The sequence below is a fragment of the Tachysurus vachellii genome, chromosome 3 (genome assembly GCF_030014155.1).
Source record: "Tachysurus vachellii isolate PV-2020 chromosome 3, HZAU_Pvac_v1, whole genome shotgun sequence".
Classification (NCBI taxonomy): domain Eukaryota; kingdom Metazoa; phylum Chordata; class Actinopteri; order Siluriformes; family Bagridae; genus Tachysurus; species Tachysurus vachellii.
Genome location: NC_083462.1, coordinates 25,910,411 through 25,922,626, shown reverse-complemented (window position 1 = coordinate 25,922,626; position 12,216 = coordinate 25,910,411). Strand labels below are relative to the sequence as shown.

Sequence of the window (12,216 nt, the reverse complement as noted above, 5' to 3'; positions counted from 1 at the left end):
TTACATGGACTGAAACTCTATAGAGAGACAGACATATTGTGTGTGTGTGTGTGTGTGTGTGTGTGTGCATAAACATATAAATATATTGTAAGTCTATATAAGCCCATTGAAGGCATAAGAAATGCCTTAGCAAATGATTATTCTCACAAAAGGTTAATGCTGTACAAACAAGCAAGACAACTGATGTGTAGATTGCCATAAGAAAAGTGAAAGCATAGCCTGTCTGATAAACACTGGTGTCCTATGTTGCTGTTTTATTATTTCATACTGTTGAAACAGTGACATACAGTGACACTCTTATGTAATGTGATATATAAGTAATGTGAGATTCCCAACTCAAAATATCTAAAGGTGTGACTGTATTGATACTACTATGATAGAACAGTGTACTATCCTAAAGTTTATACTATCTTATTATCCTAAAGATTATATTACTTTGTCTTCTACTACTTTTACTAAAAATCAGACATTATAAAACAGATTAAACCAGTGCACACACACACACACACACACACACACACACAATTATGAATAAAAATTTACATTTAAAATTTTAAGTTATTTTGAAGACTACAGTCCTGCGTGAAGTATTTTTTTTTCTTGTCTTTTCTTGTGAGTGCTTAAAGACCGGAAAGTGGATCTGTGATCATTTGGATCGAACCGTCCCCAGGATGAACAGCTAAACTTAGCTTCTATGTTCTGCATTATTTACAAATAGTTATAGCTTGGAAACAACAGCTGGCGCCGCTCCTGATTGGACGGTGAGAGTGTCAGGCTGCGCGTGCCTCCGCTGTCATTGGTGCGGCTGAAGTTGAGAGCAGCTTTAGCTCGTGCCGAAGCAGGAAGAGAACAAGCGAGCAGTCAGCTATAGCGTCCGCACCACACATCAGCCCTCTGCTTGGCCTTTTAAACGTGACTCATAAGAAAAAGAACACCTCCTTCGACGTTCAGCAGGATTGTAGCTTTAACTGTAAGTACGGTGCTTTCTATTTTCGAAAACTCGATTTGAAACGACAGACATCTTTTTCGTGAAGTGTGCGCGAGACCCTGCTCGGGACGTGTGGTTTTCTGTTCGGGGCGGATTTTGTCTGCGTGCTGCTGTTATTGTGCTTCCTACGATACGATAGGCGAAGCTGCACTCGGTTTAAGGCGTGCAAATATTTCTTCGTGGTCCACCTCGAAGTGTTCTTTGAGCTTCTGTTGCACCGACGAACATCGCGGGCGTTCATTTATTTCTCCTCCTGATGGAGGCTGACGTCAAGCGAAACCGTGTCAGCGCGCGTGCGCGCGCAGCAAAACGTCGTCCTCACCCGTTTGGCACTTAACTTTTAGTTGTAAACATTTTAACGCATGATTTTTTTAATTTAAGGACGCTCGGGCAGGATTGGGGAAAAAAGACGATAGAAAAAAAAACTGTGTGGACTTCGGGTTTTTGTCGCTCCGAAGTTCACGAGCGTTCAGTTTTGTCGGAAGCTCGCGGGCGGGTGCGCGTGCGTTCGGCCTCATTAACGGAGAGCACGAGCTTGCACGGGTCAGGTGCAATAGAGCTGCTCTTATTGATCTAATGATGTTAGGATTATAACACAGTGACCTCAGAGCTTCTGGATGAAAAATTATTTAAAAAATGTTTGAGAAAATCAGACACGTTGCAATTTAAGGGCATTTTTGCAGCCCATAATCTGGTAAGTGCATGAAGGAGTTTACATGCAACCTGTTTTTAACCTTAAACTGATAGTTTAAATAGTAATAGCAGCTAGTTATCTGTTCACACTACTTCTCAAAGTACTTTTATAGTTAAATACAGAACAGATTTAGTAACTGATTTGTGCTGCATCATTCTTCTTTTAAATAGAAAAAAACAGTCTATTGTCTCTAAAGCTTCTGTGTCACTATAAGAACAGCCGAGGAGCAAATATCAGGGCTGCAAAACCTGAAACTAAACATAAACTGAACTATATATTTCTTTGTCTGGACTCTTTCTCGTCACTTTTCATTGTACACGTCCTCTACTTTTTGTATTTAGTTCCAATTATTTTTATAGAAAAGTTTTTTCTAGCGTACCTTTAAAGCTTTAATTGCACACATGGGACGGGGAACAGAAAGCATGCCTAAGTTTAATTCTGGATTTTTTTTCATTCGTCCGGGTTTGAATATCAGTCGAATGGTTCTCACAAACTTCTGTAAACAAACTAAACACCTCGAACGGCAAAATAAACAACGGTTGTTAGAAAGTGGACATGCAGAATTCCCTTCAACAATTTTGTCTCACTTTTCTTTACAACATTGATTCAGTATCCTGGTTTGAGGACTTGTCCATTGTCAGAATTGTCCATTCTGAACTTTGATTTTTTTCTTCTTTAGCCAGTCACATAACTAAAACATAGAATTGAAGGAGGGAGTGATTTATTTGTCCCTTCTATGTCCCTGTTAATTTTTTTAAAGGTACACTACATCCATGTTTACAGGTGAAAGATTCATGTAATGGTACAGAAGATAACCATACCACCACAATAATGTGGAAAGGTACAGTTTAGCTTTGTATGAGATTGTGTGGCAATAGTGAGTTTTTGATGGAGCCTTTGTAATTACATAATTTTACTATTTACTATTATTATTATTATTATTATTATTATTATTATTATTATTGTAGGACCTTGAGGTTTAGATCTAACTTGGATCTGAATGAATTATTTTTTATTATTATTTCAACATTTCTATGTAATGTATCTATTATATTTTAATACTTTATACTATATATATATATATATATATATATATATATATATATATATATATATATATATATATATATATTACTATACATTAATTACTAGTTTGTTATTTAGTTATGTAGTTTCCTGCCACTGGTCTTTTTTTCTTGGTCTTTTTGGTGATAAATATAAAATGAATACCTTTTCAATTTATGTACAGAAGAGAATTTGATGTTTATTTACTTCTTCTGCTGAAAACCTCTACCTGTTATGACGTGACCTGAATATCAGAGTAGTGCATTCTTATGAAACGTTCACATGTACAGCAACGTGCAGTGACCCGAGATCATTCATTCTTCAATGAGAGCTGGTGATATAAGTGACAGCGACCATTGTTGTTGACTGGATGTCCTTGTGTCCAGTGATATGACAATGTTGAGAAAGGTTTAACTTTATGCAAATATTTAGTGACTTGTGCAGCAACTACCATTTAGAGCGAACACAATATAGCGCATACAATCCGTGGCAAAGAGCACACACTGCTTCTCCTTCATAACTTATAATATTTTAAAGAACCTTATCAAGGTGTCTAATGACATAAAACAGTCAACACAGGTTCATTTGAAACTCATGCTTTAAATCAAGCTTAATGATGAGGCCAATTCAAAGCTTCAGTGGGATCAGAAAACAGCTCACAAAATACAAAATCCTGCATTGTTGCTCTTCTAATGTCCATGTAATAAAACAGATTTAGCAAAGCAATAACACTGTACGAGTGGGATTTCTCTATGGTTGATGTCATTAATTTTCCTCTTAATCATGTTCTCATGTTTAACAGTCAAGTGGCTTACTTAGGGATGTAGTAGCTCAGTGGTTAAGGTGCTGGCTGACTGTTCGAATCCCAGGTCCACCAAGCTGCCACTGCTGGGCCCCTGAGCAAGGCCCTTAACCCTCAGCTGTATAAATTGAAATAAATTTTAAGTCACTCCGGATAAGGATGACTGCTAAACGGCAGAGATTTGAGCGTAAATGTTTATAAACTCATAAAATTTGAAACAAAATCTCATGCGGTTTTAATGTTTAACATTTATATTTTCTGCTTATATTAAACTCGATCCTGTAGTTTTATATGTTGATGAATTGCAGACCAACCAGTAAATTAGATGTTTTGGGGAAGTAGATCAATGTCACTCGAGAGCACAATTATCTGGAAACCCCAGAAATGTGTTCAATAAGCTTTTCTGTTTCTGACACACAAAGTGACTGTCTGCTGCATCTATATTGCTACTAAGTGAATTGATCTGGTTTTACGTTTTAATGCACTGCTGCCTTCTTTCATTTGAACTTCAATATGTCTTTTGTCCGCTGAGTGTATACAGTATGTCTTGTGCAGAAAGTTGAGATTTGCGCTGCTGTCAGACAACACTGCTGAACAACACACACATTTAAGCATCTATCATTTATTATTATCCAGTCAGCTACTTGCTGGAGTAACTGCCTGCAGTCCAAGGGTGCCACAATTATTCCTTTGAATAGGGAACGCCTATGAAATGCTATGAAAACAGTCTGGCCTTGGTTTATATAAAGAGCAGAGTAAAGCCTGAATGGTTACAAACCATCCAAATGTGCAGTGGGATGAGCAAACTAACTGTCTAAATGTAGTATTTAGCAGATGTATTTAGAAATAGAATTTTAGGAAAATTGCTTTAAATGGTGAATAATTTCAACAAGCTATAATATATCAGTACCATTATCATTAGGCTTTTTCGTATGACCAAAATAAACCTGTGATTAAGAAGCATTTGATGTTTTTACCAGCTTTTTAATGACTTTAATGAGTTTTAATATTTATAACTGTTCCATGATTGATTTTGTTTGGTTAGTTTTGTTTCATTTTTAAAGAATGAAATTGGGGCATAGAAGCTTTTATTATCGCCACATTACAGCACAGTGGAATTCTTTCTTTACATACCCGAACTGGGGACGATGAGGTCGGATGGCAGGGGCAGGAATAATACAGTGCCCTGCAGCAGCCAGGGTTAAGGGCTTTGCTCAGTTGCCCAACTGCAGTTTGTCAGTGTTGAGGCTTGAACCCTGACCTTCAAATCAACAACCCAGAGCCTTAATCACTAAGCTGGGTCAGGCATGTTGCTGTTGAAGTGAACTGCGAGAAAAAGAAGCAATCTCCTTGGCATATAATTCTTATCCTTTGCTTTCATCTTAATATATTTGACTTAATTTACTTAATTCTTACACAGATGCTATATAAATAAAATGAGTGTGAATGAGTTAAGTTAAGTTTGTTTGTTATCATAATCAAATGAGAACATTACGATATTCACTCTGGCACAATAGTTCCTTTGTGTGAACTAGCGGTGCTTGTTTTTTTTTTATTTTTTTTTTTTATCGTACTTAGGCCCACTCACTAGTCCACAAACACTTTTGACCTGCTTGTCCTATTCACATCCCTATCCCTGCCTGCAATATTTTAGTGACTTAGTTGGCTGTTTTTCCCCCAAATCTAAACAAATATATCATTTTAAATACACCCTTCCTAAGAAAATGCAGTGTCTGTAAATGAATAAAAACGAAAAAGATATTACATTGTGCTACTCAGTTAACCCAGCTCATCCAGCACCAAAGCTACTCAGTGTGACCTTTCATTGTTCCACATCTTTCCTATCTGAGTGGCTGCATGAGTCTACATAAGTCCTGAGTGATCCCAGTCAAATACACACCTCTAGTGTGAACATATTTCTAGGCACAATTGGCAAAACCCTGAATACTTTAAGTGGCCTGTTACAGCTTGATATATTTTTTAAATAAATCTTTATGTTTCTGACCCATCTAGATTCTCTTCGAAAGCATGTGATGAGCCAAGCTCAGAAAAAAGTCTCCCTCAGCCAGGGCTGTGGCAAGGGCTGTAACCATGTAGATGGTTGTCCCCATGGTAAAACCATGGGTAGAGCTTGGCCTGGGCATTGTTTGAAGGAGGCCAAATCACTAAAGCACACAGCCAGTAGAGACAAGCAAAAGAAACGACAGCCCATGGAAGGATGCCTCCATGACGGAGGTAAGACAGAAGCCAAGTTAAAAAAGAGCAGGACTCTGAAGGTTGTGGACAAAAAAGTAAAGGCAAAAGTGTCCAAGAAATTGAGGGAAGAGCGGAATAGGAAGCTTTACCCACTACGACGAAGAAGTAACCAATCAAAAGACGAGGCCTTAAGTTGCCAGGTCCTGCTTACCCGCCTGGAGGAGAATGCCTTTGAACAGGACAGTGAATTAAAGGAGGAAGAGTCAAATGCAATTTCAAAAAGAGGTCGGCAAAAAAAGAGAAGAAAAAACAACCCAAATGCCAATAAAACTTTATGTACCCAATCTAAAACTAAAAATGAAGCAAGTACTAATACAATTCTTGCTCAAGAGCCCCGTAAACGCCGGCTTGCAGCTCTTAATGCCGAAGCAGTCAACAGCCTGCTGCTGGAGAAAACAGATGTACCACTAAGCAAACTCCCTAAGAAACAGCACCATGAGACAGCACTTGTTTTTAATGAAACAGATGATGCAAAAATTTGCTCCCTGTCAAAAACTGCTGCTCAATCCCTCAAGACTGAAACGTGCCAAAACCGTAAAAAGGCTAAGAAGCGCAAGTCAGAGAAAAAAGACATGAACGATCTAAATCTAGATCTGTACACTCCTACTCCTAGACGCCTTGCCGGACTCAATGCTGCCGCTCTGCTGAAGCTCACAAGCTCCACTACTGGAAGTAAGCAGCGAGTGAAAACGGACAGTAAAGGTGTTTGCACTACAGGGAAGCAGACCACATGCTGTACATCCCGCGTGCAACAGCCCAAAAAGCAAGGACTCAAACAGGCTTTACCTCAGGGTGGTGGTGCAGCATGTAAGACCAAGGGGAGTGAGTCTAAAGTGAAGTGGGAAGGACCTTCTGACTGTCACTGCTTAGCCAAATCAGGGTATTATTCTCATGGCATGATGGGATATCCCATTAATGTGGTAAAAGAAGAGCAGGTGGAAACTGAGCTTGGTTCTTGTTACTGCTGTTCTGAAGAAGGCTCAGTGGAATACTGTCACAGGTTGGCATTGTACCTGAGCCAGAAGGCCTGTAGTGAGACAGACGAGCACCCTGTGGCCTCAGTGAAGCACAAATGCCTGGTTGCCCCGTCTTCACTGGCCCACCCAGCGCTCACCCTCAGTGCCCACCCATGCCTATGTGCAGACCCATGCTACTCTAGTTACTATGTTCACTTTGCAAATCACGGGCCTCGTTCAGTTTGTCTAAGTACGCAGCCACTACCTTGTGCACATAGCTCCATGTGTCCCAGCAGGGTCCCTGCATCAAAGCTGCTGTCCTCCTCTGTCTCCCACGCCTCAGGAATCTCACACCCTGCCTTCTGTAGTCCCGTTCGCTCTCCATGCTGCAGCGAGGGCTGTAGAGTTGGCAGCTACACTTTCAGCGCTATGCAGCCTGTCACCAGCAGGGCGTGTTCTTATGCCACAGGCTGCTCCAACTGTAGCCATCAAATCAAAACAGGTAAAATGTAATAAGGGAACTGTCAAAAAAATATCTGTCATATTTTGACACTGTGGTAGAATCATTTGGGGGTTCTTTGGCATGATCCCAAGGGGCATACTTATAAAAAGAATGCAGTCTCTTCTGGCAGTACGAAGGTTGTTGTAAGGATTTGTGGTATATTTTTAAAACTTCTGAATCATTTGTGGAATAATTTTCTATGACAATTTAATTTGGCTTAGGGAAGCTCCATTTAGCTTCCTAAAGTGTTTTTTTTTTTTTTTTAGTTTATACCTCTTGTAAACCATTTATCATTTTTAATTAAAACCATGCAACATTTGCAATTTGGAAAAGTTTTCTGGCGTAGCCCCTTTTAATGAACCCATACAAAGAACCATTTTTTTTTCAGTCTACTGTTAAGCAGTACTTAACAATCTGCATTCACGTGGATCTTTTGGTAACCCGTTGCCGTTAATTTCAGAGAGAATGACGTGTGATTGAAAGATGCATATCCATGCATATAAAACATGACTTAATATGTAATGCATACTAATAGGTTTTCTGACAGATGCCAGAAATTTCTTATAAAAGTAGCTTTGATCTTTTTGAATCATTATGGATAATGTGTCAGTCATCTATACAATGTATTGTACTTGTGCAGAAGGCTGCTCTTCAACCCAAGGGGACCAGGGTTCATCTTTGCTTGTTCCACCAGCCCTGCCTCTTTCTGGATGCCCGTTGCCTAGGTTAAGCCCATCCACCACGGTTCTGCCACGTCTTCTGTCCACTCTTGCAGACAACAGACAGAAAGAGGTCAGAGGACCAAGAGAATGCCCTCAAAGCACCAAACCATCAAATGGCTCTATTGGTGCAAGACCTACAAAACTGTCTCAGAAACAGCCAGTGCCCTGCCCAGCAAGTGCCAAACAGCAGAAAAAAGTACAACGCCACCGTACCACAAATGGCTGGCGTCCTTTTGGAGAACCCACAGAAAAAGAAGTCTTTATTGCGGTGAGTTTGTTACCCTGGTGATTAATGTGGATTTTTCAAGAGCATTCCCCAAAAAATAAATTAAATGCATTGTGTCACAGGGTGAGGACATGACAGTACTGCGACAGTGTTATGAAGGAGTACAGCGAGATGGAGAGGTGATCCGAATCAGAGACACAGTGCTGTTGCGCTCTGGACCACGAAAGAAATCCTTACCCTATGTGGCTAAGATATCAGCTTTGTGGGATGACCCTAAGACAGGTGAGAGAAGGTTTACTATGATTATCAGCGCTCCCATTTAATTAAACAGTAGTTTAGTAACTTTGTGGTGTATGAACTGCCAATAACATAATGTAGCTTTGTTCTGCTGTATTTTATATAAGAAATTAAAAAAATGACATTGGCTAGCGTGTTCCTGTGTAGCTGTGGTTGTTTTATTTATTTATTTATTTATTTATTTATTTATTTATTTATTTGAGTCCATAGAAGGCTACTAAAAGATTAGAAGTGTACTGCAAGGTGCAAGTCATAGCAATTATCAGCTTAAGTGTAAAAGAAGATTGCTGTGATTCATGTACACCTTATACAGTAGTGGGAGGCTACTGATTTAGGCACCTTAATGCATCTGGAGTCTGTGTGTGTGCGCTTTCATGTGTGGTTGTGTTTTGAGGTTTCTAACATATTGTTAAATGTCATTACTGATCAATACTGATTGCATCTCTGGCAAGTACAAATGTTTATTTATAGCAAGTGACACTATAAGTGAAATACCATAGGCAGATTTTTTTTGTTAAAGAGAATACGTCTTTGTCTCAGTATTTGTATTGTTGTTCGTGTCTAAATGATCAAAATGTCTTAATTCAACATATTTGAATGCATTTTTTTTATGAATGTTGCTCAAGATTTTGCTGCTGCTTACCTTTTCCAGGAGAGCTGATGATGAGCCTGTTCTGGTACTATCGACCAGAACACACACAGGGAGGCAGAGATCCCAGCATGCACTGTGAGGTGAGACAGCTCTGATGGGCGGCTTACTAACGTCCTCCATGCAGTTGTTTTGAAATAATTTAAAAAATAAAATAATCTAAAAAATTGTCATTAAAAGCTTTAAAAAGTGCCCATTTCCACCATTTTTGACTGTGTATGAAAAACAAAAATTATGACAAAAGCAAACATCCAATATTAAAGTGTTTTGTTGTTTTTTTTTTAAACTAATGGCAAAAACTTTCACTTAGTTAAAATGAAATGTGGGTTTGTCACAAAACAAGAAAGTACATAAGGCAAAAGCAACAGAAAATGATTTGCAATTGACCGAAAGCAAGAAGTTGTGTTTTGTAATCACCCCCTGAGTTTACACAGCTGATATGAAGAAGTCAGTATTTGGCTGCTATCTGAAGTTAGAGCAGATATTTCCAGGACGAATGTGGTTAAATATTAATGCTGAGGAGATCCAAAAGCTGATTCCAGATAATAAGGCAAAGAATGAGCTAACAGTTTACTAGAGGCTATTATTATAACGTTCCACATGGGAGAAATCCAAGATTTTGAACAGAACCAATTTTATGGTTTTCACTAAAATTGACATTATTCAGCAAATTCTGTTACTTGTAAGATGAGACATCTACAAAACCCAGCACGTTAAATGTCTTGTTGGTGTGCAAGCACCTTTTCCTAAGACAGAATCTGCTGTATGACGTATTATCTCTTGCTAAATCTTTAAACATAACATTTAAGTTTTAACATGTCTACAAATTGTGAAAGTCTTGTGCTTCAATTCAACTGTAAATCAAAAGGTTTCAGTTAAGCACAAAAAAATATATGTTTTGGAAGAGCTCCATGTCTTGGCCACATTTTAACTTTTGTCACTGCAATGGCTGGTTCCAGAATGAAATATTCGCCTCTCGACATCAAGATGAAAACAGCGTGGCCTGTATCGAGGACAGATGCTATGTTTTACCTTTAGCACAGTACTGTAGGTAAGATCTTTTAATATTTTATTGGGTACGTCTTCATTGAATGTGCTAATTGCAGGTCTTTTGTTAAAGGATCTCATTTAGGACCTTGAAAGTATAGTTTTTAACAATTTTAGAGAGTTATCTCTAGATCTTCTGTCTTGTTGTAGATTTTGTGCCTTGGTAAAGCGCCGCTCAGAGGGGGTTTCCCACAGCGTGCCCATGGTGCCCCGGCCCTCTGACAGTGCTGTCCCCAATCACCGTCTTGTGCCCGATGACGTTGATCCCGAACTGGTTTACCTATGCCGCCATGTCTACGACTTCCGCTACGGCCGCATACTGAAGAACCTGCAGTAAGAGTGCAAGCCTGCGTGCAGCGCACACACACCTGCACCTCACTAATAGTGGAAAGCCTTTGTACTAAAAAGATCCCTGTGCAACCTACTGGCCTTTTTGTTCTGATTTACTGTTGAAAACATAAACGATCTGTTTTTCTTATTATTCGCTCAGGAGGGTAGACCTCAGGGAGGTCTGGGGCTGTTGGACAAGATTATTTTTAAACTGTCTCCACATTCCCAGAGTGGCAGCATCTAAAGTGAGCGCTGCAGAAGAACGGAAATGACAGCTTTATTAAATTCTTGATGAGACGCTTTTTAAATTCTCAGTAGAAATGTAGTTTTTATTCACCCTTCCGTTTAATACTGGAAGAGGCTTTATATTTCCCTTTGGTGATTTGTCTTGTACACTGGACTATGACACTGGCAGGGGAATTTAGTTGAAGATGCCAGTTTAGATTCAGAGTGTAATCAAATACAATTTCCTACAAGTGTCGCTTAAATTGTAGGCTGAAAGTCCTTAAGATAATCTAGTGCTCTTGTATAGGAAAGTCTGGCTGTTTGGATAAAAAAAAAAAAAAATAGACAGACAAAGTAGACAGATGTTATTGTTTGTGTGGGAGCAAATGCTTTCTGTTCCTGTGGGACTCAAACTGTACCATCGAACCCATACCCATACCATCGAACGTTCAAATGACTCAGTGACCAGTGAAGAGTCGAGGCTTGGCTTTTTGTTCTCACGTTTTGCTTCATTGCATTCAGGTCACTTTGTAATGTTTGTCTTTTTCGTTCTTCTCATGTCTTGCTTTATGCAGGTCACTCGGTTGGCAGCTAGTTTTGACCGAAACCTCTAAAAAAAAAAAGTACCTTCTGTACTAAAACCAAAGGTCAGCTCAGTGCTAATCTCTGTTCTCACTAACTAAGCCCCCAGGATCTGTGCCCTATAATTCCAGAGTTTGGAGAAGCTGACACTTGTTTTTCAAGTAAAATATATCTTTATCATGTACCGAGAGGAGACACTTAACACTCGTAACAAATTTATTGTCCCTTGCTTCTAGTCACACTAGCTTAATTGCACTAATCCATTGCATGATTTTTCTTTCTTTCTTTCTCTGCGATTATTTTAATTTACAGTTAGGTTTTTCTTTCTGATTTTGTCAACACTGCTGACAACATTTAGTCAGCAAGGAAAAGCCCTGGAACGACGTCTTTAAAAAACTTTATAATTAGATATCAGAACAACAAAATAAAGAATTAGCTACTTCAAACAACACGGAACTTCTACTATTTTGGTAGTTCTATGTTAAGTATATACATAAAGAATTTAATTCAAAGGTTCTTTTACACCTGTTAAAAATTTGCTGTATGGATCAGAGGGAAATGGATCTTGTTGGTTTCACTTGTGATTTTGTTTTGGTTTGCCCTCACTACACATAATTAAACAAACCAAACGGTTAAAGAAACATCGGCTAAGGGGTAGGCTTGTGCGATACTGATTTATCCCTGATCGCAATTTTCTATTTTAACATAGAACTCACAGAATAGACAGAAAAACGTACATTTTCATCATTTCCGGTTAACGGAAAATAGGAGAGACGTAATAATATATCCAGCAAATGGAAACTACAGCAATCTCGAAAAAACTCAGGTGGATTTTTAAGTGATTCTACAGTAATGCACTATATATATATATATAT

The 12,216-nt window shown here is 38.8% G+C and overlaps 1 protein-coding gene across 1 annotated transcript; it reads left to right on the top strand.

The window, feature by feature from the left end:
• Positions 1-815: 815 nt before the first annotated feature.
• On the top strand, positions 816-12,216 carry LOC132843278 (bromo adjacent homology domain-containing 1 protein). Its single transcript, XM_060866474.1, has 7 exons — positions 816-970; positions 5,563-7,263; positions 7,904-8,253; positions 8,334-8,493; positions 9,161-9,240; positions 10,117-10,208; positions 10,355-12,216. The coding sequence occupies exons 2-7, from the start codon at positions 5,583-5,585 to the stop codon at positions 10,539-10,541; spliced, it is 2,550 nt and encodes an 849-aa protein (XP_060722457.1). The 5' UTR covers positions 816-970; positions 5,563-5,582; the 3' UTR covers positions 10,542-12,216.